General features: G+C 31.4%; 2 protein-coding genes across 4 annotated transcripts in view; one reads left to right on the forward strand and one right to left on the reverse strand.

Annotated features, from left to right (window-relative positions):
- The window catches only part of LOC139521825 (myosin-IIIb-like), a 60,588-nt gene extending 50,852 nt beyond the window's left edge, over positions 1-9,736 (forward strand). The window contains exons 27-30 of one of the 2 annotated variants that reach the window (XM_071315468.1): positions 1,464-1,538; positions 2,115-2,150; positions 6,219-6,491; positions 7,366-9,736. In XM_071315468.1, coding sequence (XP_071171569.1) covers positions 1,464-1,538; positions 2,115-2,150; positions 6,219-6,491; positions 7,366-7,389 — 408 coding nt within the window. In that variant the 3' untranslated portion in view covers positions 7,390-9,736. The remainder of the gene's footprint in view (positions 1-1,463; positions 1,539-2,114; positions 2,151-6,218; positions 6,492-7,365) is intronic. The other variant, XM_071315469.1, reaches the window with a different exon arrangement.
- Positions 9,737-12,473: 2,737 nt separating this feature from the next.
- On the reverse strand, positions 12,474-24,462 carry LOC139521830 (oligoribonuclease, mitochondrial-like). Of its 2 annotated transcripts, none has more exons than XM_071315475.1 (6): positions 24,282-24,462; positions 19,009-19,092; positions 18,403-18,480; positions 17,424-17,644; positions 13,495-13,548; positions 12,474-12,841 (listed from the first exon to the last, which is right to left on the reverse strand). In XM_071315475.1, the coding sequence occupies exons 1-6, from the start codon at positions 24,438-24,440 to the stop codon at positions 12,775-12,777; spliced, it is 663 nt and encodes a 220-aa protein (XP_071171576.1). In that variant the 5' UTR covers positions 24,441-24,462; the 3' UTR covers positions 12,474-12,774. The 2 variants fall into 2 exon arrangements, with proteins under 2 accessions (XP_071171576.1, XP_071171577.1); XM_071315476.1 differs by having other exon boundaries at positions 24,311-24,449.
- Between the last annotated feature and the right edge of the window lie 1,329 nt (positions 24,463-25,791).

Genomic DNA, 25,791 nt, shown 5'->3' on the forward strand with positions numbered 1-25,791 from the left:
AAAATTTTCGTACAAAATGTCAAATATTTAGAAGGAATGCAAAAGCATGCGGAGTTATAGTTGTAAATATTGTTTTTCATTATTTTAAGAATCTAATTCACTTAATTATTCTGTCTAAAAGAAGAGATACGACTAATTTCTTTTGTTTGAAAAACATGTCGTATTTTTACAATTTTCAACTAATTTCTGAAATAAACGTCAATTTTTCAAAAACTGCACCGTACGATTTTGTGACGACCGGGCAAAAATCAAAGTTAAATCATTATTCTTTCATATAAAAAAGAAATTAGCCGTGTGTTAGGTGGGTGCATTAAAGTCCTTAAATAGACGTCTTTTTCAAATATTACACTCGCCTAATGGGGAATGTGATTACCAGGATCTTATGGGAGAGAACTTTTAGTTTACTCTTGTTTTTGTTACAGGAACATGGGGAATGTGATTACCAGGATCTTATGGGAGAGAACTTTTATTTTACTCTTGTTTTGTTACGGGAACATGGGGAATGTGATTACCAGGATCTTATGGGAGAGAACTTTTATTTTACTCTTGTTTTTGTTACAGGAACATGGGGAATGTGATTACCAGGATCTTATGGGAGAGAACTTTTATTTTACTCTTGTTTTTGTTACAGGAACATGGGGAATGTGATTACCAGGATCTTATGGGAGAGAACTTTTATTTTACTCTTGTTTTGTTACAGGAACATGGGGAAAGTGATTACCAGGATCTTATGGGAGAGAACTTTTATTTTACTCTTGTTTTTGTTACAGGAACATGGGGAATGTGATTACCAGGATCTTATGGGAGAGAACTTTTATTTTACTCTTGTTTTGTTACAGGAACATGGGGAATGTGATTACCAGGATCTTATGGGAGAGAACTTTTATTTTACTCTTGTTTTGTTACAGGAACATGGGGAATGTGATTACCAGGATCTTATGGGAGAGAACTTTTATTTTACTCTTGTTTTTGTTACAGGAACATGGGGAATGTGATTACCAGGATCTTATGGGAGAGAACTTTTATTTTACTCTTGTTTTTGTTACAGGAACATGGAGAATGTGATTACCAGGATCTTATGGGAGATAACTTTTATTTTACTCTTGTTTTGTTACAGGAACATGGGGAATGTGATTACCAGGATCTTATGGGAGAGAACTTTTAGTTTAATCTTGTTTTGTTACAGGAACATGGAGAATGTGATTACCAGGATCTTATGGGAGAGAACTTTTATTTTACTCTTGTTTTGTTACAGGAACATGGGGAATGTGATTACCAGGATCTTATGGGAGAGAACTTTTAGTTTAATCTTGTTTTGTTACAGGAACATGGGGAATGTGATTACCAGGATCTTATGGGAGAGAACTTTTATTTTACTCTTGTTTTTGTTACAGGAACATGGGGAAAGTGATTACCAGGATCTTATGGGAGAGAACTTTTAGTTTAATCTTGTTTTGTTACAGGAACATGGGGAATGTGATTACCAGGATCTTATGGGAGAGAACTTTTATTTTACTCTTGAAGAAGAACAGAAAAAGGTTGGTTATACAATATTTTCCTGTTCACAAAATAAATATAGACTATAACGTGTGTTTCTAGAGCTTCAGGTTAACTAATACTAACAGTAATTATTTTACTAAGTATCTCTATATTTTCAAACTGTTCTTTTGTTTTTAAAGTGGTACCCAACACTTTCACTCAAATTAATTTGGCCCTTTTAATTTTCATAAAATTTTGTCAAAGTATTTACTTTTACCCTTTAACAAAAATATAAAAATTTCAAAAAGTTTTAACCAACCGTTTTGTCAGAAAAATTACACTGGTTATATAGTAGTTTGACAAACACCTATTTTGATCATTGAGAAGCTTAATATTCCTTTTACAACACAATGTAATTAAAACATTTAGCTGACTTTACAGAGTTATCTCCCTGTAGTGTTAGGTACCACCTTAAAGAAAAATAATAAAAAGGTTGCTTTTGATTTTCAATTTTTTTTTACCGTTTCCTTCTTCTAAAACTTTACTGTTAACACATCAAATAGCCACAGAACTATAATAATCATACTGACATATTTAGATATAATTGTATCTGAAGTTGTCTATATTGTTTACAGCCTGTATATACCAGACAGAGACAATCAGCAGCTATAGTAAGATATTTATTCTTCACCTGCTTTAAGCTTGTGGAATTTGCTGAGAACTAAACCTATTGTTAAATATCATTGCTTTCATATGTTTTTCTTTGCTAGTTTTACTGCAGTGTAACTGTATCATGGTTGCTGTTCAGATTTTATTCCTCATTGTAAATTGTTAAGGTAGCACAATACAAAGATTTTTTAACTTCCAATCACTAACCTTTGAAATGCTGTAACTTTCTTTTGAATGCATAGAAAATAATAAAAGAGGTATATATAGATAGATAAAAGATTAATCATTTAAATGAATTCAATATTTTTATTATGCAATCATTATGTAATCAATTATTATGTAATTAGTGGCAAAATCTGGGTAAGTTCACTTGTATGAATTTAGCTCTATCATCTCTTTAACTATACAAAATTTTTTAACAAAATCTTAATCAACACATCATGGGCTTCAAAAGGGTGTCTCAGATTGTCTCTATTGTATTCCATTCTCTCATAAATCTCAAATTACTGTGTAAACATCCAAACCACATAAAAGAAGATAATGTTTAATTAGGTGTAAAATTTGTTCTATACATTCTATCTGAAATCTGAGACACCCTTTTGTAGATAATGGCCATAGGAACAACATATAACAAAATCAACCCTCTAGGGATACCTATGCAGAAGCTAATTTCATTTGAAAGTGGAAATTTGGTGAAAAATATTTTAGACACAGTTAACATTATAATTGGTTACATAATTGTTGCATAATACTAACATTGCGTTTATTTGAAAGAGTAATCTGTTAGCTATCCAAAACTACCACTTTTATAAATTTTCAAGCATTATTAAGAAAGTTACAGCATTTTAAAACTTGGGAGTTGGAGTTATAAAATCTTTGTATTGTGCTACCTTAAATGGATGCAAAGCTATACTGTAAACCAACTTTTAAAATTTAACTAGAAGAAAATTAATGCAATTATAAATCGTCACAAAAAATGTAGAACTTGGATCTTTCCATATCTTACTTCATCAGGTAAATAAGAAAATCTTGAAATTAAACTGCTGTGAAGTAGACCAGAAAGGGATAAACGCAAAATAAAGTATCTGAGAGAATAAGCTGGTTTACAGTATTAGCACGGTATTGATATTAGATCATCCATTTTGATTTACAAATACATTATGCTATTTAAGTGGTTTGTCATTTATGTGTTGTTGTATAGCATGTATTGCCATGTTTATAGGTTAGGGCTGCTAGAATAAATCCTTCATTTTTTATGCCCCACCCTACGATAGTAGAGGGGCATTATGTTTTCTGGTCTGTGCGTCCGTTCGTTCGTTCGTCCGTCAGTCTGTTCGTTCATTCGTCTGTTCGTTCGTTCGTCCGTCTGTCCCGCTTCAGGTTAAAGTTTTTGGTCAAGGTAGTTTTTGATGAAGTTGAAGTCCAATCAACTTGAAACTTAGTACACATGTTCCTTATGATATGATCTTTCTAATTTTAAAGCCAAATTAAACTTTTGACCCCAATTTCACGGTCCACTGAACATAGAAAATGAAAGTGCATGTTTCAGGTTAAAGTTTTTGGTCAAGGTAGTTTTTGATGAAGTTGAAGTCCAATCAACTTGAAACTTAGTACAAATGTTCCCTATGATATTATCTTTCTAATTTTAATGCCTAATTGTATTTTTTATCCAATTTCACGGTCCATTGAACATGGAAAATGATAGTGGGAGTGGGGCATCCGTGTACTTTGGACACATTCTTGTTCATTTTTAAAATGGGCAGGTAAGGCCAATTAAAATTAATTGCTAGATTTTCATCCCCGCCCGCCCCTCTGAAATCGTCCTGCCCCGATTTTTTTTATTTAACAAAAATATGATTTCCGGATTTTGTTCATGTCCGTTACCGGGAACCATCGATAATTTCGTTTCATTCAAAACTTCCTGTTTCAAATTTAGATTTTGTATTTCTTCGAGTAATCTAACGAAAATGATTAAGTCGACATATTCTGCTGCTCCTCTATGATGACAACATCATCTACCGAGAATAGAGATTGATAACGAGAAGGGCATGAAATATTCGAGTTACGAGTAAAACTCCTTGTCCTTGAACGCAAATTGCGGTAGTCACAAGCAAGGATTTGTATAGTAAATCCTTGTAACAAGTGAATCGAAAACCGTGTTTTTTACTTTATTTATACAATGACTTTGTGTCAGGAAATTTGGACTGAATGTTTTCCAAAGCGCAAGAATTGTAGAACAAATTGGTACAAAAAAACATGACTGGATTAAAGAAATTGACACAAGCACGAACTTATTTGATTTATGACCGGATATTGAGAAAAAAAGTCGACAAACACGCATTTTAATTATAACAAGCCCTTATATTTACCCATGGCTGTTGTTTTTGTTGACAAACAGAAAACACCTTCTGTAACTGTCCCAATACCCTCAATTTAGTCATTAAACAACAACTACTTTTTGGTTAAGTTCATGTTTTACATCATAATTACTTTCAACACCGAGTTTAAATTTTATTCTGTACTCATAATACTTGTGTTGCATACAATTGTACCAATACATTTTATTGATTTTATGGGGACTACAAACCATTGCTTAGAAAGCAAAATAAATTTGGTGTAGGTATAGTCCAACTGAAGAGAGCATTTCTCTTCTTTTTGATGTATACTATAAATAGGTTTCTAAAGCGGAAATTACATGTATAACAGTGGTTGCCAATCAGGGATTTTTATTTAAGAGTTTAAAAAATAGTGTAGGATTCCTTATACAGCATGTATATACATTATACAACTTGTTTTCCACTAGCATATACTCCGCGGTATGAAGAACTCGTGACGAGGGTTTCATATGAAATAAAATTTAAAAAATAAAATCCTCCCACCCGCCCCATTTTTTTCAAAAATTTGGATGAAAATCTACTAATTAATTTTAGTTGGCCTAACTGAATTAACAATATAAAGATATTGCAGTTATTAAAGACTACTTTTAAGCAGAAAAGTGTATCTTCACATTAGATACAATAATTTCTCTTATCATTACAATATTAAATAAACAACGGAGCTCACTTCTTAAATGCTTTGCTGAATTGAATAATTCTGTTTGAAAAACAACATCCCAAAACCAGAATATAAGATTTTGGATTTTAATATTAGTTTGATGAAGTTTTTGTTGAAAATTAAAAATATAAATTATACATTTTCCTTAAGAAATTTAACCTGCATGAGATTGATTGAATGATTTTTGGTGTTTTAACACCACTTTTAAGTGCCACTTTTGTGCTATTTCATTTTGGCCAGTTTTTATTGGTGGAAGAAACCACAGTGCCTAGAAAAATCTCTCTACCTTCAATATGAAAACTGTCAATCCTAGTCAAATAAGATTGAGTTAAGTACATCCATACTGGCGGGGTTTGAACTAAAACCCTCAGTGTTGATTGGCTAGTGAATACAGTAGTATAATTACTTAGACCACTTGAGACCACTGAGGACCCAAACTTGCATGAGATACTAAAGCTAGATTTTGTATAAAATATCAGCACTTCATTTGGGTTTAGTTCATTAGTTTTATTTTCAGATTCCCTTTTAGTCATTAGAATCCTTGTATATTTCATCCAGATCCTTAGCACTTTTTTATCTGAACTTGTCAATACATTTTAATTTAGTGAAGGATAAATTCATTGTAATGTATTGACAAACTGTGTAAATGTATTTTGAACACTACCGGTATACACTTATTGTGCTTTCCCTTTTATGGATAAAAAAATAGTAGTCCTGTCATACATTTTGTTAGAGCTACAATGTTTTGCTACTAAATGTAACCTTATTTCATCTTTGAATACATTTACAATAGTATTTTTTAAGGTTTTAGAAAAACATTAGAGAAATGCTTTATTATTGCAAATGAAAGTTTTAAGATAAGATGCAAAAAAACTTAAGTTATCATTATAATTAAAAACACTACACTATATAATAAACAGAAAGTTAGAATGTTCTTTATTATAATCAAACTAATGATACAGATATTACAACCAGTAGGAAACAGTTATGACACCAACTTTTATACTTTATTTTAGAAAGGAAACAGAATAAGCAGAAATGTGCCATCTCATGCTGAAGGAAAGAGGATATCACAACCAGTGGCTCCATCTGTTGATAAAATACCACCTAGACAGTCCCAATTAATACCCACCCCTGATAAGGTACCACTTCGTCAGTCGCAGGCAGCTCCACCTATACCACAAAGAAACTATACACAGTCACAGAATCATGATAGACAGTCACAGGTCAGTGGACGACCTTTACCCAAGCGACCTGATGAGGCTTATCAGAGATTGCTACAGAATCAGGTAATGGGCTGCAATAGATGGATCATTATCAGTATGTTAAGCCCCCCTTGAAAAAAAAGCACTGTTAAAGTCAACATTCTGTTTGAATTATAACAGTTAATGTTAAGTATGATTGTATCCACCACCCCCCCCCCCTTTTTTTTTGGCAACTTCTAACTACAGGCCTGTTATCTAAATTAAATGATGTTGTTTAAAAATTGATATAATAGCTAAATTAGTTTCCAGTTTAAGTGTTAAACCGTCAGATTTATATATGCAATATAATTTGTTTATCAAATGATATGTATGGCTGTGTCAGTATGTATATATTTTATTTGAGTATCTTACTCCAGCTTTTATGAATGAAAAAAAATGTGTTGTGAATAACCTTATATTAGGGAAGGAAGGATTGATACAGTGTTGATATACATGAAATAAGTATCCCATAAAATACCCCAAAAAAATCTTATATTTTATATATAACGTTATTTTTTTCAAATGGCTTATGATTGTGGTTCAATTGAAAGCTGATGTTTAAGCAAGGATTTTTCGTTTTTTAACCAATGGGGATGTGGATATAGTGGTACAAAAAATTGGGTGCGGATTTAGGGGATACAAAAAAATATGGAGATATGGATATAGGGGTACAAAAAAGTGGGGATGTGGATTTATAGGGGTACAAAAATAGCGAGGATGTGGATATAGGGCATACAAAAACGTGTGGATGTGGATATATGGGGTACAAAAAAGTGGGTATGTTGGATATTGAGGAGAACAAAAATGTGGGATCTGGAGAAAAGAAGCCAAAAAATGTAAAAAATTACAAAATTTTGTTCCCTCAAACAATCTTGAATTTCTATAACTAAAATAATATAAATTCAAATTAATTTTTCAGAATGAACAGCATGGTTATCACTGAAAAGTCAGCTCAGGTGGACATAGAGACAATCATGGAATATGTGTGTTGTACTTCATTATAAACCAGTATAAATCATTGCTGATCTTCTTTCATCAGCCATACAAACATATATATAAACAAGATTGAGCAAAACTATATATAATTGACCAAAGATTTTATTTTATTTGCTGTATATTTATGGACCAGGATACTAACCATTACCAAAAACTTTAAACTGATGCAGGATAAACAAACATACAGACCAGAAAACAGACTGGGCCGTAATATAGTAATCTATGTCTGTTTATACTTATCTTGTATCATTGAAACATCAACTGGTCACTGACTGAGTCCATAAAGTTCAGACCTATACCTCAACCAGTCATTCCAATAAAGCTACAATTTGATACCTAAGGATTTTTTTAATTTTTTTTAATGTGTTAAAATAAGAACCCATGAAATTTTATGATTTTTTGAAATACCATAAATTCAATTGTTTTATAAATCACAATTTATAATTTCATATCCTACCAAAACAGTTTTTGAGGGGTATTCAGGTATCAAATTGTTTGTCAATATGCCTTGTAATTTTAACTCATCATAGACTAGAAGGATATTGATAAACACATTTTAAAAACAATCCCCCTTTTCTACTTGTTAAAGGGAGATAATTAATATTCTAATACATGTAGTATTGCTTCACTCACAGTTCTAGTTTTTTTTATGTCTTATTACTTTGACTATTTTGTTAAATCAGTTTCATGTCAACATTGAATTTCACAAATATTTGGTGCAGATGTTAACCTTTATGTATATCTTCTTATTTAGCCTAATGTTTAGTGTTTGTAGTTGTTATATTCTCAGATAAGTTAATTGTCCATTTGTCAAACATTGTTAATTTTTACTGTTATTTTAAAAAGATATACACATGTATATTCATTTGATGTGTATTGTGTATGAATATATTTTTGTGTTATTAAGATGTATTTACACCCTTTAATATCAATGTACTTGTTGAGGCATAATAAGTTCAATGTTTTATCAAAGCCTTACTTTTTGAAGAAAAAGTTATTTTCTTCTAATATTCCTAGTTCATTTGTTAAACTTTTATGTGCCAATTGCATGCCTATGTATCACCCAAGATTGACGCTGTCAGATGCCACAAAATGAAACCCAACGAATTAAATTGAATACTCAACAATGAATTTGATGTGATTGCATTATTTGTTCAGCATTAGTTATACAAATTCAACCTTTAATATAGTTTATTGCTTTACTTGAATGATGTGATTATCAAATTTTATTGTCATATTTTATCCATGTAAAACGTATAGCTTAAGTTGCTTAAAATATAGTTTTGCAGTACCTGTCTTTAGTTTAGTTCAAGTCGCATTAGTGTTACCCTTTATTATAGGCCTTCTCCAAAAAAAAGGGTTATACAGTTTTACCTCTATCTGTCCATTGAAATTATGAGCTTCCTGAAATTTGTTATGTCTTCATGTGAACATGCTATACCATGTAATGCAATTTCAGATTCATCCAAACCCCACTTCCTTTCTATAGAATACATATAAAGCACATAATTGCCATATTTGAAATTTTTGTCACATTTTTTTAAGGGAACTACATTAAAAAGCTTCCTGTATTTGTTTTATCAGTCTTCATGTGATATATGTACTATACTATGTAATGCATTTTCAGAGTACTCAATCATCAACTTCCTTTGAAATGAATTCTAATAGCAGGGGTATCGTATGGGATCAGTTGTTCAGTTTTACTCAATGTTCAGCTTGTTAACAACATAACTTTGATAGTGTTATCTTTATGTGTAATGATGTTATTCTGCTTAAATGAATGTATGTAGCCAATCATGTTGTTGATTTTTTTTGTACATTGATTATTTATACGATTTATAAAGTGTGGCAGTTGTTAAAAGCATTTACTGTTAAAGAATAATAAATAAAATTAATATTCCAAAACACTTTTTTAATATATATGCAGGTCATATATAATTGCACCTCATAATGAGACAAATCTGTGGCTTTTGTGATTTATAGAAACACAACAGAATTGAATTGCATCAGAAATTTATAGTGCAGAATTAAAAATTATACTTATTGTACAGGGTTAATGGCCACAAGTAATACATTATATTAAAAACATTTGCTATAAATGTGTTGCAAACCCACGAAGTTAATTTCTGTTGGGTTTTTGGTTACTAATCAGACCACATCAGATGGTTGGACCTTTTTACTAATCTGTCTCTTATATTTTATATCTACTGTCATGATGTATTTTGATACTTAAAGAGATTAAATTGTTATATTTGTAATAAAAGAGAATGTATAATAAAGATTCTTTAAATATACATTTGTTTAATTTTTTATTTAATGTCTCCAGTAAAATGATTATGTAAAAATCTAGACTATAGGACCAACCTTCACAGAGATGTTATTAGTTCCACACCGACGAAGTCGGTGGAGACTTATGTCTATCTGTCTGTCCAGCAAATAGTTATAGATCAAGTTGAATTTTGATGATATTGAGCAGAGTTATGGTCCTTGGACTTAGAAAATTCACTGTTTTCTACAATTTTTTGTTTGTTTTTTGTCATGATTGAAGATGTTGATTTGAAAATTGGTATATCTATTAATCAGTTTTCTGCACTTTTTTTCGTAATGATAGAAGATATTGATTTGATATATGGGGTATTGTTTTATCATGATAAGTTAAAGATCAAGTATGAATTTTGTTATGGTCTGATGATTTTGTGCAGTGTTATGGTCCTTGGACTTAGAAAATTCACTGTTTCCTACAATTTTTTTGGTCATGATTGAAGATGTTGATTTGAAAATTGGTATATACTTTTATCATGACATGTTACAGGTCAAGTAAGGATTTTGATTTGGTCTGATGATTTTGTGCAGAGTTATGGACACTTTATTTCATCATCCTTAAAGATTGACTTAATATTTGGTAAATATTTTACACCTTGTCAAGTTAGAGATCTAGTTCCAATACAATCGATTTTTCATCAGTAGGGGACTGTATTGCCATGCAATACTCACAGTATGCTTGTTTACAATGTGATGACCATGTTATGAAGTTATGCTCCTTGAAAATATTACAGGGATACAATAGCCCTTGCTTTTGAATAGATTAGTGAATGGATATGGGGAATGTGTCAAACAGATAACTTGATAAGAATAGAAAACAACCCAATGCCACTAATGGGTCTTAAACGCAGCAAGAAAATTCTGCACCTGGAGAAATACAAACATACAAATAAACCAAAATTTTAAAACCCACAAAATTATATCTATCATCAAGTACCCTACAAAATACATCAACTTTAAAAACCAAATGACAGATACAAAAAAACGAGGTATATTTGGGAAGAGCCGTCATTTAAGGCTAAAAAGAATGGGCTGAATAAAGAAATGAGTGATCAGATAAATATGCTTAAACTAATGATCATAGAGAATTAAAAATAAATTAAGAATGGAAGTGGGGAACAACACAACCAAAGAACAGAAAACAGCCGAAGTCCACCATTGGTCTTTAACACAGCGAGAAAAGGCTGGTTAAGTATTATGTCCTTTTATATTCAAAGTTTCATGAAATTCTGTTGTGTGGTTTCAGATGACAAACTGTTGCAGTAGTATAATTAGGCCAAAATTCTAAGTTGAAGGGGCATAACTCCTAGAAAAAAATTGAATTGTAATTTTCTGTCGATATGGTAATCTACATAGTTTGTACTTATTATTTACAAAGTTTTATGAAATTCTGTTGTGTGGGTTCAGGGAAGTTGCGATGACCAGAACAGAACTAACGGACAAACAGACCGACAGGTCAAAAACATTATACCCTCTGAAACCTTCTTGCATGGGTTATAATAACAAGACAGGTGCCACTTGGGAATCTGAAATAGTTTTTCTTCTGGATCATCCAAGTTCATGCCATTTGTGATGGAGATGGTTACTGAATCTGTAGTAATGTGTGGACTGTTCTTTTTTATAATATAAAACTATTAGGGTACTTCAATTAAAAAATAATTCCTTCATGTCATGCTCTATGCTCATTTTAACATGGGTAGGCATTATATTTGTCGATATTTTACACTGAGCGTTAGCGAGGAGTAAAATGTGGTCAAATATAATGCCTACCCATGTTAAAATGAGCATAGAGCATGACATGAAGGAATTATTTCGATTCTAATAGGACAAATACAGTATTTTTATAGGTTGAAGCGTAAGAAAATACTGTAAAAATCTTTGGCTATTCCCGTTTCCTCCTCGAGGAGTCTGTACATTACATTTCGAATTTGATAAGTTTAAAAACTACGAGCAGGGATAATATATGTTGTTTATAAAAATATATAATAAAAGTTTATGTTAGCTGCTTAAATGTATATATTTTAAAGGATAACGATGGAAATAACGTTAATATAAACAGTAAGTTCTTGCGCATGTGTCAAACATATTTTGTGCTCATTAGAACACGGCTTTGTTTACAAAGCGTAATAAGGACGTCATATTAGAATGAGACATGAATCCAACAAATATAAAGAATCCTTGTAGTTCACCTATTGTCTTAAGAAATAAAGTTTCTGTACAATATGTACAAGAAAGATCAATTATTTAACATTGCAATTTAGCATATGTGTTATGGAGTTCAAACAAGTTTTAAAACAAATTATATAGGATATACCAAAATCACATAAAATATATATATACATGTATATCAGTTACAACTAAAGACAACAACTAGGAAATCCAGATCGAACAGGCATAGTTTTTAATCTCCTCAGTGGAAAACCAAAAGGTATCTTTTTTACATACCACATTTAATCTCCGAACAAGGAATTACTTGAATCTGGAAAATTGATGAGTAATTCATAATAGGGTTATATGGCTAACCCTATTTAGTTGGGTTAGTTTTCATTATACAATTCTAATCAATTTTCAAGAATTCAAAATTATTCCAGATTCAAATAATTCCTTTTTTCCTTTAACATTATTAAGATCATCATAGGTATCTTAACCTGAAAGGCAGGAAAATGGCATTGAAGGATGCACATTTGGCAAAAATTAAAAAGTATATACTACAAGAAATGACTAAAGTTTTTTCTTTATGCATAAAAAATAAACTAACACCATCTATGCACAAGTATAAAAGGTATTCAGTATACATTAAAAGTTGACAATATTTACAACAAGTTCAAATCAACACACGTTAATAGAGAGTGTGAAAGGTTTTTACTAGTTTTTCCAGTTTATTGTTGTCATTCTCAACCACTTCCTGTTAACAAAACATGGCTGTGCAAACTGTATCCACAATAACTGTACTTTCAAGTTGAGTTCAATCAAATTTACTACATGTAATGATATGTACATTTTGTACAAGCTATTTAAAAATGGCTCCTTTGTAAAATTTCAGTTCTTGCATGCTCTCTTTGATGTCATCAAGGGCTCTAAATTAAATAAAACAACTGATCAAGATTTAGTTCAACAATCAATGATTAAAAAAAATGCCAACATGTATTCTAACACAATTTTTAAGTAACAATTCTCATAGGCTTAAATTTATCCATCAAATCCACAATTGACATGTCTCAACTATTGAGTGCTGATGTGCTCATGTATGATTGAAATTTGTATAAGTTCATTTTCCAGCAAATATTCTTTTCAATAACTGAAATTGCTGAGAACATGTGTTATTATCTCCAACTAAGGTCAAATTAAAGGTTAGAAGAGATCAAATGAGATCAAGTCATTGTCTTGCAAGTCAATAATGTATAAGCAATGTTTAAGGCCTTACTTAGTACATTGTCAATTTAGAGGCTTTTATAGCTTGTTTATGCGGTATGGAATTTGCTTATTGTTAGAGACTACAGTGTGTTATAGTTGCTAACTTCTACGTTAAAAAAAGATTCATACATTATTTGGTGTCTTGTGGAGAGTTATCTTCTCATCAGCAATCATTCCCAATCTTCACCATACATTTATACAGAACAAGCATTCACACAACAATATTGCTATTTTGATTTTTTTTCTTTTATCATTTGAGTGTCATCTATTTATATGAGATCATAATGTATTACTATAACTTGGTGTTAATAAATACCTGTGAGCTATTTTTTTCTTTGGTGCCTTTTGGTATTCTTCTGGATACCAATGCCTGTTTAAAATATACATATTATTTAAATAATTGTTTAATGCAATTCTTCATTGATTTAAAGAGGATTACAAACAACCAGAAGCTATACATGGGTCTCCTCTAATAAATAATGAGACTATGCTCTTCCTTTCAAATAACTTTAGTATAAAACTAGAATTTATAAGGTGATGTAGTGACCAGAGAAACACTACTCTCAGCAGAACTCTAAAAATGAATTCATTCACAAAATTTAACTTTATTTAATCAAATAAATTAATTATATGTAAGGGATGTAACTTTTAATCAGTAAATATCCAATCTGAAAATCTCTTTTCATTATCTGTTATTATTGTCTATGACATTATGTTAAAATTCTTTAACGGGATCATTTCATTTACATAAGAACCATCCCCCTCCCCTGATAACAAAACCTTCAAAAAAGAAAACTGAATTAATTTTAAAAAATTGTATATGCAAGTAAATAATGCAACTAAGGGAGAAAGCTTTTCAACAGGAAATGTCAACAATTAAAATAAAAATTGACCTATATTTTATCACATTTATTGTACATAACATTGCATTTATCTCCAAAATATTTGGTCAAGCAGTACTAAAATTGTCATATAATAACCAAAGAAATTCACATATTTAAGATAACTAAGTAAATTTCTTACAAACATTTTCATAAAATCAAATCTTCTGCAAACCAAAATTTTACTTAAAATAAATTGGCATTATTTGCTTTATATATTTATATTGTCTCCTAATAGATTCCTTTTTCTATTTTCTGTACATGTGTACATTACAATATGTAGATTCCTCTTCCTTAATTGCCTCCTAGGATAATAAGACCCTGTCAATAGTTGACATAGTTTGGTTTATACTACATTGTACTTGTAACAGTTTACAAAATAAAAATCCTCATCTTTAGATAAAGACCCTTATTAAAACTGAACTTTTGATTCTTTTGTAAGAAAATAAATGAACTAAACCATTATCTACAAAAGGAAAAGCAGCAAACACCAATTTTTAATTAATTGGATTGACCCAATAAAGGATTTATCTCCCAACCTGATGAACTCAAGGGAGCTTGAGACCATGACAATAAATCTAAGACATAGTTCAAATGGAAACCAGAAGATCTTCCTTGACAAGTTGAACTAATAAAATATGAACGCTTTATCCAAGTGAATATCTATATTAACTATAGAACATACGGTCTTTTCACAAAGAATCTTACATTCGAATATGACATACTTCTTTTACTTTGTGAATAAACCCATTTTTAAATCCAATAAAATTTGTTTGCACATATGTATATTGACTACTGCACAATGATGAATTTTATCAAATTGGCATGCATTTAATATATTAACTGAAAAGACTTTCAAACTATTAAATGATGCACATGTTGTTATTAATGCATTTATTATTGCTGTCATGCTTTGCATTTCAAAATTGACATATTTGACCTAGATACGATATTCCTTCATGTTGGCTGTTCAAAACTCCTCCTTCTAAAAAATCACATTGCCAGATGTTTGCTTGTTTTCAAATACAATTAAAGAACCTTAGTGAGCCTGCTCACATACCCCACGTCCCCACATTGCCATTGGAGAAATTAAATAAGTATAAGAAAAAAACATTGTATAAGAAAAAATACTGAATAATAATTTCCTGTCAATATACACATCTACATAGTATGTCCTTATTATCTACAAAATTTCATGAAATTCTGTTGTGTGTTTTCAGAGGAGTTGAGATGACAAACTGTTGCAGAAGTACATTGAAGCAAATAAGTTCAAAGGGGCATAACTCCTAGAAAAAAAAATTGAATCGTAATTTCCTGTTGATATGCACATCTACGTAGTATGTCCTTATTATCTACAAAGTTTCATGAAATTCTGTTGTGTGGTTTGAGAGAAGTTGAGATGACAAACTGTTGAAGTAGTACCTTAAGGAGGCTCGAGGGTATGAAAATTTCAGAAAAAAAATAAACATTTGTTTTTCATTTCAAATTTTATTTGTTACCTTTTGTAGTTGTTACTTATTATATGGTACAAAAATCATTCAAAACAAACAATTCGTGTTGGCCCCAGATGACTTTTAAAATGTATACATCATTGAAAAAGTTCCAAATTATCTCCCTTTGGTGCAAAAATGCCATTTTTTGGCTTTAAAATTAAAATATCTTTTTTAACTCATCGGTGACCTATATTTTTTAATATAATTTCCATATAAGCTGCACTCAAACTAAATTATTGTAAAATTTGAGCGATTTCTGTAATAAATTTCTTTCTTTTTTTTCGATATTACCTTTATTTCTCCTATTACATCAACAGAAAAAAACACCTTTACAAAAATGTATGCTTCTTTCGAAGACACATTGTGAGCGCAAATGAACGGTGACCCCACTTTTTTATTTTATTTTTCTATTAACTATAAGATAAAGTTCGTTAATAGAAAAATATAGAGAAATCCTATATAAATGATTTAGACCCGCGAACCCCCTTAAAGCAAATAAGTTCAAAGAGGTGTAACTTCTAGAAAAAAAATTGAATCACGATTTCCTGTCGATATGCACATCTACATAGTATGTCCTTATTATCTGAAAAGGTTTCATGAAATTCTGTTATGTAGTTTCAGAGGAGTTGCGATGACAAACTGTTGCAGTAGTACATTGAAGCAAATAAGTTCAAAGGGGCGTAGCTCCTAGAAAAAAAAATAAAATCGCAATTTCCCGTCGATATGCACAACTACATAGTATGTCCTTATTATCTGAAAAGGTTTCGTGAAATTCTGTTATGTGGTTTGAGAGAAGTTGAGATGACAAACTGTTGCAGTAGTACATTAAAGTAAATAAGTTCAAAGAGGCGTAACTCCTAGAAAAAAATTGAATCACAATTTCCTGTCGATATGCACAACTACATAGTATGTCCTTATTATCTGAAAAGGTTTCATGAAATTCTGTTGTGTGGTTTGAGAGGAGTTGTGATGACAAACTGTTGCAGTAGTACATTAAAGTAAATAAGTTCAAAGGGGCGTAACTCCTAGAAAAAAAATTGAATCGCAATTTCCCGTCAATATGCACAACTACATAGTATGTCCTTATTATCTGAAAAGGTTTCGTGAAATTCTGTTGTGTGGTTTGAGAGAAGTTGCGATGACAAACTGTTGCAGTAGTACATTAAAGTAAATAAGTTCAAAGGGGCGTAACTCCTAGAAAAAAAATTGAATCGCAATTTCCCGTCAATATGCACAACTACATAGTACGTCCTTATTATCTGAAAAGGTTTCATGAAATTCTGTTATGTGGTTTAAGAGGAGTTGCGATGACAAACTGTTGCAGTAGTACATTAAAGCAAATAAGTTCAAAGGGGCATAACTCCTAGAAAAAAATTGAATCGCAATTTCCCGTCGATATGCACAACTACATAGTATGTCCTTATTATCTGAAAAGGTTTCGTGAAATTCTGTTGTGTGGTTTGAGAGGAGTTGCGATGACAAGAAACAGGACTGACGGACGGACGGGTCAAAAACATTATACCCTCCGCAACCCATTGCGTGGGGTATAAAAAGGGGGGTTCATGGAAGAGCCAACACAAACGCTCTACATTTATACACATCGAACATAGAGATTACCATAATTGTCCTAATCAGAATCAAAATAATCAATAACTCTTGGGCATATATAATCACAAATATAATGCCTACCCATGTTAAAACCACAATAAAGTATAGCTTGCATAAATTATTTCTAAAATAAAAATTGTTCTAAAGTTACAAAATGTATACTGAAATGTTTAATACTAACAAGTTCTTTTCATCGTAATATTTTTGTGTACAATGAGTCGCTGGTCTTTTCAGAAAACATTTACCAGTACTACAGAACATACCGACAAAGTTCTTTGACTGTGCTGACATCTAGTATTCTGTAATGTAGATGGTTTAAGAATTTTGGCATGTATTTGTTAAGAAACATTCTATCAGCATGGATTGAGTTTCCAGCGAGTAATGCAGTACTCTCTGTTGTATGTTCCTTGATAAAGTTCAACATATTTTGTTCTGCTTTTTCTAGAGAAATGTCACTTTTTCGTACAGCATCTGTTAATCCAGACTGAAAAAAAACACACACAAAGCTTTTACAGATAATGATAAAGTCACAATAAAATTAAAACTGTTAGAGCACCATAAGTCATATTGGTCACAACTCCTGCAAAAAATAATGATATGGACTTTGACATTAACAATTGTAGGCTCCATTTAATATTTTTTGAAGATATAAAAAATATATTTAATGAATTGTAATCAGTAATTATAGATTATTGTTGGTCATCTCAATGAGAACGATTTTCTTGCTTGAGCTGAGAACCCATTTTAAAGTGTCTTTCCTTAAACAATGTACCTTAAACATTTGTGTATGAATGTGACATTCTGAAGTAGGACACACGAAGCAACGAATGTGTTTTTTAATTTGATAGATGGTTTTGTGCTTTTTTGTAAATGATTGTTTGTTTTGAGATTGTATCACAGTGATGACTGTTGTACCCATTTTCAACTTACTTTATTATGGCTGTTTTGTTCATGCATCGTTGTAAAATATAACGAAATTTGATGCAAATGTAATACAAGTGAGAGGTTAAGCACTTTAAAACCAGGTTCAATCCACCATTTTCTACATTTGAAAATGCCTGAACCAACTCAGGAATATGAAAGTTGTTGTCCATTCGTTTTTGATGTGCTTTGTCATATGATTTTGCCATTTGATTAGGGACTTTGTGATTGAATTTTCCTCAGAGTTCAGTATTTTTGTGATTTTACTTTTCACTGACTGAAAACAGAGATAACATTTCTTATCAGAACAGAACTATTTACCTCACCATGATGTTGTTTACACCATTCTCCCATGTTATCTAAAACTTCATCTGGTTGATTAATTACTAAATTAGGACCCTGTAAAAAAAATATGCATGTATCATTTATAAGTAATGAAATAATAGAATTAAAAAAATCTTAATCTAACTTAGAAGCTATCTTCCAATTAAAAACATTATTTTTTTTCCTTCAAAGAAAACATGACTAGAACTGAACATTGAAAGAATTTAATGGAAAAATATTAGGCAACCTAAATATATAATACAGGTAGTTTTTAAAGTGTGATAAGTAACTAAATAAACCTGGTTCTATTCAGTTTGATGCAAGCTCTAAATTACATAAAAAAAAAGAAAAAAGATCTACACAACATAGCCTTTAAATGTCTATCATATCAATGTCATATACCTCCAGAAAAAAAAAATATTCAGCAAAAATGTGATTTATTAATAAAATATCAGTATGTTGTCTTTCATTTTGAACCACCTGATTTGATTAACTTTTAACCAACAGCCAACAAATAAGAGACAAAGCAATGAAAACTTAGTTCTACCTTATTGATGATTAGGTACTTGTTGTTAATGTGACAATTTCATTGTTTATAATTACCTCAGCTATAACATTGAGTTCTGTATCTGTAACAAGACAAGCCATCTCTATAATGTGTTCCTTTTCAATGTCTAATCCAGTCATCTGCAAAATATATCAATACCATTTATCAGGATATCAGTAATAATGATCAATAAATTTAGGGATTGATAGAAAATCCGGATATATGAGTCACAGGCACTTGTCTCAGATTTTTTTAATACTTTAATACATTTAGGTGTGATTTTGTTTCCGAGACAAGTGCCTGTGACATCAGTAGTTGATTTTATGACAGGGTGGAGTACACTAAAATGCAGTCAAGTTTAGCGTTTCATAGTTCATTGATAACATTCTGGCATATCACAAACAAACAACTTGTAACGTCTCATTTCATTGGCCGAAAGATTCAATTTCAACAACAATCGTAGTATGCCTGTGAATTGACACATGTGACTGACAATGGAATGTACTATGATACTATGAACGTAAATAGTTTACAAATCTTTAGTCAAAAGAATTAGATAAATGTTTTGTGGATTTCAAATAGTGGGGTTGAAAAATGATACTGATAATTTATATAAAGTAATATTCTTTGTTCTCAGTTTATGCATGCCGCAACACAACTATCTTGTATCGAATTTTGAAAAATATATGGATAAAATAAAATACATGTGCCACTTTTATACGGATGCATATAATTATAATGAACCATTTTTAATTTCTGTTTTACTGATGCTATGTTATTATCCTGAACATGTTACATCGGCGAATATTATTTCTTTTGCATGTGTGGAACTAGATTATAAATAAATACTTGTGAGACATGTCGCAGTTTACAAGGAACAATATAAATGTACTGTTTTCGATTTTAATTGGATGAACATTTATCTTTTAATTTAATACAGTAAGAATAGAGCCTTGCATAACATGCTTAAACTATCTGCCAAAGTGATATGTAGTATGAATGCGTATTTAAAATGAAATACAAAATCATCACATCGTATGACAAGAGTGCACACGCTGAAATGTCTCGCCTTCTATACTAATCATTGATATTATGTTGATAGTCCTAAGTATAAAGTTAAGCTTTATAACAACTGTCACATAAACTTAACATTAACCAAGATAACTAAACAAAGACCAATGAACCTTGAAAATGAGGTCAAGGTCAGATGAACCATGACAGGCAGACATGTACAGCTAACAATGCTTCTATACAACATATATAGTTGACCTATTACTAATAGTTTAAGAAAAATAGACCAAAACACAAAAACTTAACACTGTGCAATGAACCGTGAAAATGAGGTCACGGTCAAATAAAACCTGTGCGACTGACATAAAGATCATAAAATATTTCCATACACCAAATATAGTTGACCTATAGCATATAGTATTAGATAAAAAGACCAAAACTTTAACATTGACCACTGAACCATGAAAATGAGGTCAAGGTTACATGACATCTGCCCGCTAGACATGTACACCTTACAATCATTCCATACAACAAATATAGAAGACCTAATTGCATATAGTATGAGAAAAACAGACCAAAACACAAAAATTTAACTATAACCACTGAACCATGAAAATGAGGTCAAGGTCAGATGACACCTGCCAGTTGGACATGTACATCTTACAGTCCTTCCATACACCGAATATACTAGCCCTATTGCTTATAGTATCTGAGATATGGACTTGACCACCAAAACTTAACCTTGTTCACTGATCCATGAAATGAGGTCGAGGTCAAGTGAAAACTGTCTGACAGACATGAGGACCTTGCAAGGTACGCACATATGAAATATAGTTATCCTATTACTTATAATAAGAGAGAATTCAACATTACAAAAAATTTGAGCTTTTTTTTCAAGTGGTCACTGAACCATGAAAATGAGGTCAAGGACATTGGACATGTGACTGACGGAAACTTCGTAACATGAGGCATCTATATACAGAGTATGAAGCATCCAGGTCTTCCACCTTCTAAAATATAAAGCTTTTAAGAAGTTAGCTAACACCGCTGCCGTAGCCGCCGCTGGATCACTATCCCTATATCGAGCTTTCTGCAACAAAAGTTGCAGGCTCGACAATAAACCATAGATCTATGCTTCCACTGAGCCGTTGTTTGCCATCTCCATTTTTTTCTAAACAAAGTATCATGATTGGTTACATATTTCGAATTTACTTAAAATTTCAGAATTTTTTTCTCAAAATCAAGTAAACTATATCAGAAAAAAAAAATCACACTATCCTATGTCGAAAACATAAAACTTGCAAAAGAATACAAATAGTGAACATGACAGTTTATAAAACAGACCCATTTACTACAAAAAAATCAAGCAACATCTTTAGTATGTAATTTGGTTATTTTTGAAGTTCAGTAAGGTTTCATATCAAGTACAACGTTAATTCATCGAGTCCATTTAGTAAAAAAGAGACAGGATGAATAACTTGGCAAAAAGAAAGGTAAGATGACAATTTTTTTTAACAAAGTCAGGATAAACCATTAAAAAAGGCAGGACTGAACAGACTGAAATTTAAAACGACTGGACAGAGATTCCAACTGATAACAAAATAAACTGGGCTCCCTAAAGGACAACATCAAAAGATCAATGCAGGATAAAAACAAAAACTAATTCGAATTTATTTGACATCGAATTAACGTTTATTCATATTGGTCAAACAATTTCTCCCAAATTAAGTTAAGAGGGGAAAGGGGGGGCCAGTGAAAAACTATGTAAATGAAGTTTTTTCTTATCCTACATAAAACTTTTAATGTCGTCTCTTAATCTGCTGAATCAAATATTTTGATGTGAAAACTGTTAAGATTTTAATGTTTAAAGTTTTACAATTGCACAAATTTATAAAATTAATAAATTTTACATGCACATGTATAAAAGCTAGAATTGTCATTGGATAATCAAGAACAGAATCATGCATGCCAATATGACAATGGAAGCTTTTAACGACCTTGACCAGCTATGTGAACACTGATCAGTTCATTCAAGGTTATAGTACGTGTGTTCTATTTTCCCAGGTGTGAGGTCTAAAAATTTAATTGACCAATGAAAATAGTCGTTCCTAAAAGAGTCAATCTAAAAAAAGTTTGTATGACTGATTATCGCGCACGACCTTTCGCTAAGCTTGGTCGAAGTTAGGTGTAATATAAAGTAATATGCTGAAGCTATGATTTTAACTTTAGGGAAGACTCCGAGATATTGAATAAAAATATTTAACTGATTTTGATAGCACATGCTTTTTTATCACAATTTAATAATAATGGGGTCAAGGTCAGATTAAACCAAGCAGACATGTACACATTACAACCATTCTATACAGTATACACCAAATATATATAGTTGACATATAGATTAAAGAAACTAGTAAACTGACAAAACCATTTACTCAATTTTAACCAATAAACCAGGAAATTGAGGTCAAGGTCAGATGAACCCTGACTGACAGATCTTGCAATGATCCAATATACGAAATAAAGTTATATCCTATTCATACTTGTTTTAAAAAGTATTAAATAGCATACATGTGAACCTCCCGACGTGAGTACAATAATCCCTTTTCAGGGGTCTCCTCCCATCCTCCCGTTTAGGAGAAAAAACTCCCGTGTATGAAATATTTCATGAATGAAAATTTTCAGCCACCATATTTGATAATTTCTTACTACCGTACAGGTGTAATTGACACCTGTGTTAAATTTTACCTGTAAATCAAAGAAAAGTATAATTATATGGCTTCACTTTCACGTGTCAAACATACTGGTAATCAACGATGTTTACCTCTGGCTAACTGCCGTTGTGTTACAAAAAAATTGTGTATTTGGTTACTTCCCTTTGATTTATCCTGTTTTAAGTTATTTTACTTTTAAAAATGTAAATTGTAAAAAGACTATAAATGAATAATATTTTAATCAAATTATCATAAAAGGATGGTAATTAAATGAATTTAAATGCTTTGGGACAAATAAAAAAAATATAAATTTATAAATTAATTTAGCAATCTAGACTTTTTTTCAAGGATTAAATTGAAATTTATATGACAAGTCTTTCTACTGATTTTTGCCGGCTGTGCAAGGGCTGTATAGCCAGTCAAGGTCGTTAAAAACTTCCCACTGAATAAAAATCACAGTTAGGTTAACTCCTTGTAAAACCTTGAGATCGATAATTGTTTATGTCAGTATATAAGATTTAATTGATTTAGCTAAAGATAGCAAAACATTTTACACTGTTTGAGTCTTTTAAGTTTTCTACAAATATGACTTTCATAATGCTTAAAAACCATGCAATACTATTGTTAGTGTTTGTTATTTTTCTTTTTAATTTATCATGTTGCAAATATACATGTATAGCATATTTCTTTCTTATTTGTCTATACAGTTACCAATGATAAGGAGATGGAGACATGAATACAAATCTATACAGATAAGATAAATAAATATAATGATTTATTTGCAAGCAGTGAATACTCAATTATCAAAAACATTATCAAAAACAAAACAAAACAAGAAACAGATTCTTCTTAATATTTTATTTTCATTCAAATAGAAAGGCAATAAGGGTACTATACACATATTACAATTTGATGGAGATTTGAAGAAAAACACCATTTTTACATCATAACGGTTACATTTACGACAAACTTTATGTCGATAAAAAACCTCCTGATCTGAGTCTTAATCTCCTGACCAAAATTTCCAAATCTCCTGATCTGAGTTTCACAGTCCATCACATGTACTATGATTACTAGATATACACTTTAATCATGACATATTTTGATTGATTGCTAAATCAAAATTTGAATCTTATGACTAGATCTACATGGTTTATTGATAGATGACATTTAAACAAAGCTAAAACCGCTACATCGTCAACATGTAAAGGCGATTTACATGAGCAACATATATGCGAAAAACTATCTAAAAGAGGATCTATCTATAGAGGACATTTTTATTGTTTGCATTTTTGTTCCTACAAGGGGCCACATGCATGCTTTTGTTTTCTATCTATGGCTGAATCTACTATCCCTATATACTTCTTGTTATATACATATAGGGATAGTGGATCTTTCCATGGATAGAAAACAAGTGACTGATTGAGGATTGACTGTGCAAGGGTAGTCCAATTAAGTATGACATCTTGAAAGGCTTTGTTTGCTTTGACGACTTATGCACATGCACTTGTCTCAGAAAAAAAAATCCTTAATACCTTAATATAACACTTCTAAGACAAGTGCCTGTGGCCTTAATATGGACTAGTGCAAGGGACGATAAAACGTACCTCCAAGTCGACCCAAACAAATCTTTTACTTTTGTCATCATTGACAATCTTTGGTTTCTTAGCTGGTGATGCATCTCCTCCGTTTGAAGACATTTTTCTGCAAATATTGTGAAAATATCGCCGTGTTATACTGGCGGGAAGCTTGTATATCAAATGCATTGCCAGGTTGGAAAAAAGACGAGGAACTCCGTATGGAAAAACTAAACTTTCAGTTTCGAATTAAAATCGAAAGTAAAACTATAAATAGAAAACGCGGGAAAGTTACTTCTAAACTATAATTCAATAATTAATAGTGCCTTAATAAAAAATATTTTCACACTTTCATCAAATGGAAACTGCAACAGCCACATATCCAATGCCACAGGATGCTACGTCTAATACATCATTAAAAAAATTGATTATTCTCGAAATAAAAAAATAGAGCCGGAAAAATTAAGCGAACCCATTGGCGGATCCAGGGGAGGGGTTCCTGGTGTTGCAACCCCCCTTTTTTTGGACGATCAATGCATTTGAATGGGAGCATATAGTTGGACACCAGCCCCCCACCCCCGGGTGTTGCTAAACGGTGGAAACGGAAAAACGGAAAATGAAAGAATTGACACTCTTTTCGTTTTGGTTTTCTCTTGAGGGTTATCTCATCTACATAGGCTTGTTTTATAAAGTACAACACATGTTTACAAGAAAGAAAAACAGAGGATTAAATTAAAAATATTTTAGAGAATAAAGTAATAACGTATTGAATTAATTAGCAGGACATATCATGACGAGACTATGATTTTGGAATACAAGATTCCAGGCTAGATCATGCATACGTCGTTTATGTGATTCATTAATCGGTTCGACTTTTCTTATTTAAAAAAGTTGAATAAATTTGTCAATATAAGATAGTAACCCAACAGCACAAAAATATGGGTGTTGCTAAACGGCGGAAACGGAATGCGGAACGGAAACGGAAACGGAAAACGGAAACGGAAAGAAATGTTTTTTGGACAAGGAACAAGTTTGAGAAAATAATAGAGTCTCTAAAGAGCCCGTGTTGTTCACCTTGGTCTATGTGCATATCATAAACGAAGGACACAGATGGATTCATGAACAAATTGTGTTTTGGTGATGGTGATGTGTTTGTATATCTGACTTTACTGAATATTCTTGCTGCTTACAATTATCTCTATCTATAATGAACTTGGTCCAGTAGTTAAAATATTTTGTAAAAATTTACAAAATTTATGAAAATTGCTAAAAAATGACTATAAAGGGCAATAATTCCTTAAGGGGTCAATTGACCATTTTGATCATGCTGACTTACAAACAACGGGTTGCAACTTGCCTGATTGGTCTGAAAATTTCAGGGCAGATTGACCTTGACCTAATAAACAAATTCATTCCAGTCAAATTTGTTCTCCATGCTTTGGTTTCTGAGATATGAGCCAAAAACTGCATGTACTATTTTAGCCATGTTGGCCACATGTGACCTCAAAGCGGGTTTCGTTAGATCTCCCACGCGATATAT

This window comes from Mytilus edulis, chromosome 4, assembly GCF_963676685.1.
Source record: "Mytilus edulis chromosome 4, xbMytEdul2.2, whole genome shotgun sequence".
NCBI classification, from domain to species: Eukaryota; Metazoa; Mollusca; class Bivalvia; order Mytilida; family Mytilidae; genus Mytilus; species Mytilus edulis.

Coding starts and splice junctions, on each gene's coding strand:
- LOC139521830 (XM_071315475.1), bottom strand. CDS start 24,440: ATGCATTTGATATACAAGCTTCCCGCCAGTATAACACGGCGATATTTT. Junction 19,093..24,281: donor TTGTTTGGGTCGACTTGGAG/GTACGTTTTATC, acceptor TATATTTTGCAG/ATGACTGGATTAGACATTGA. Junction 18,481..19,008: donor AACTCAATGTTATAGCTGAG/GTAATTATAAAC, acceptor TTTTTTTTACAG/GGTCCTAATTTAGTAATTAA.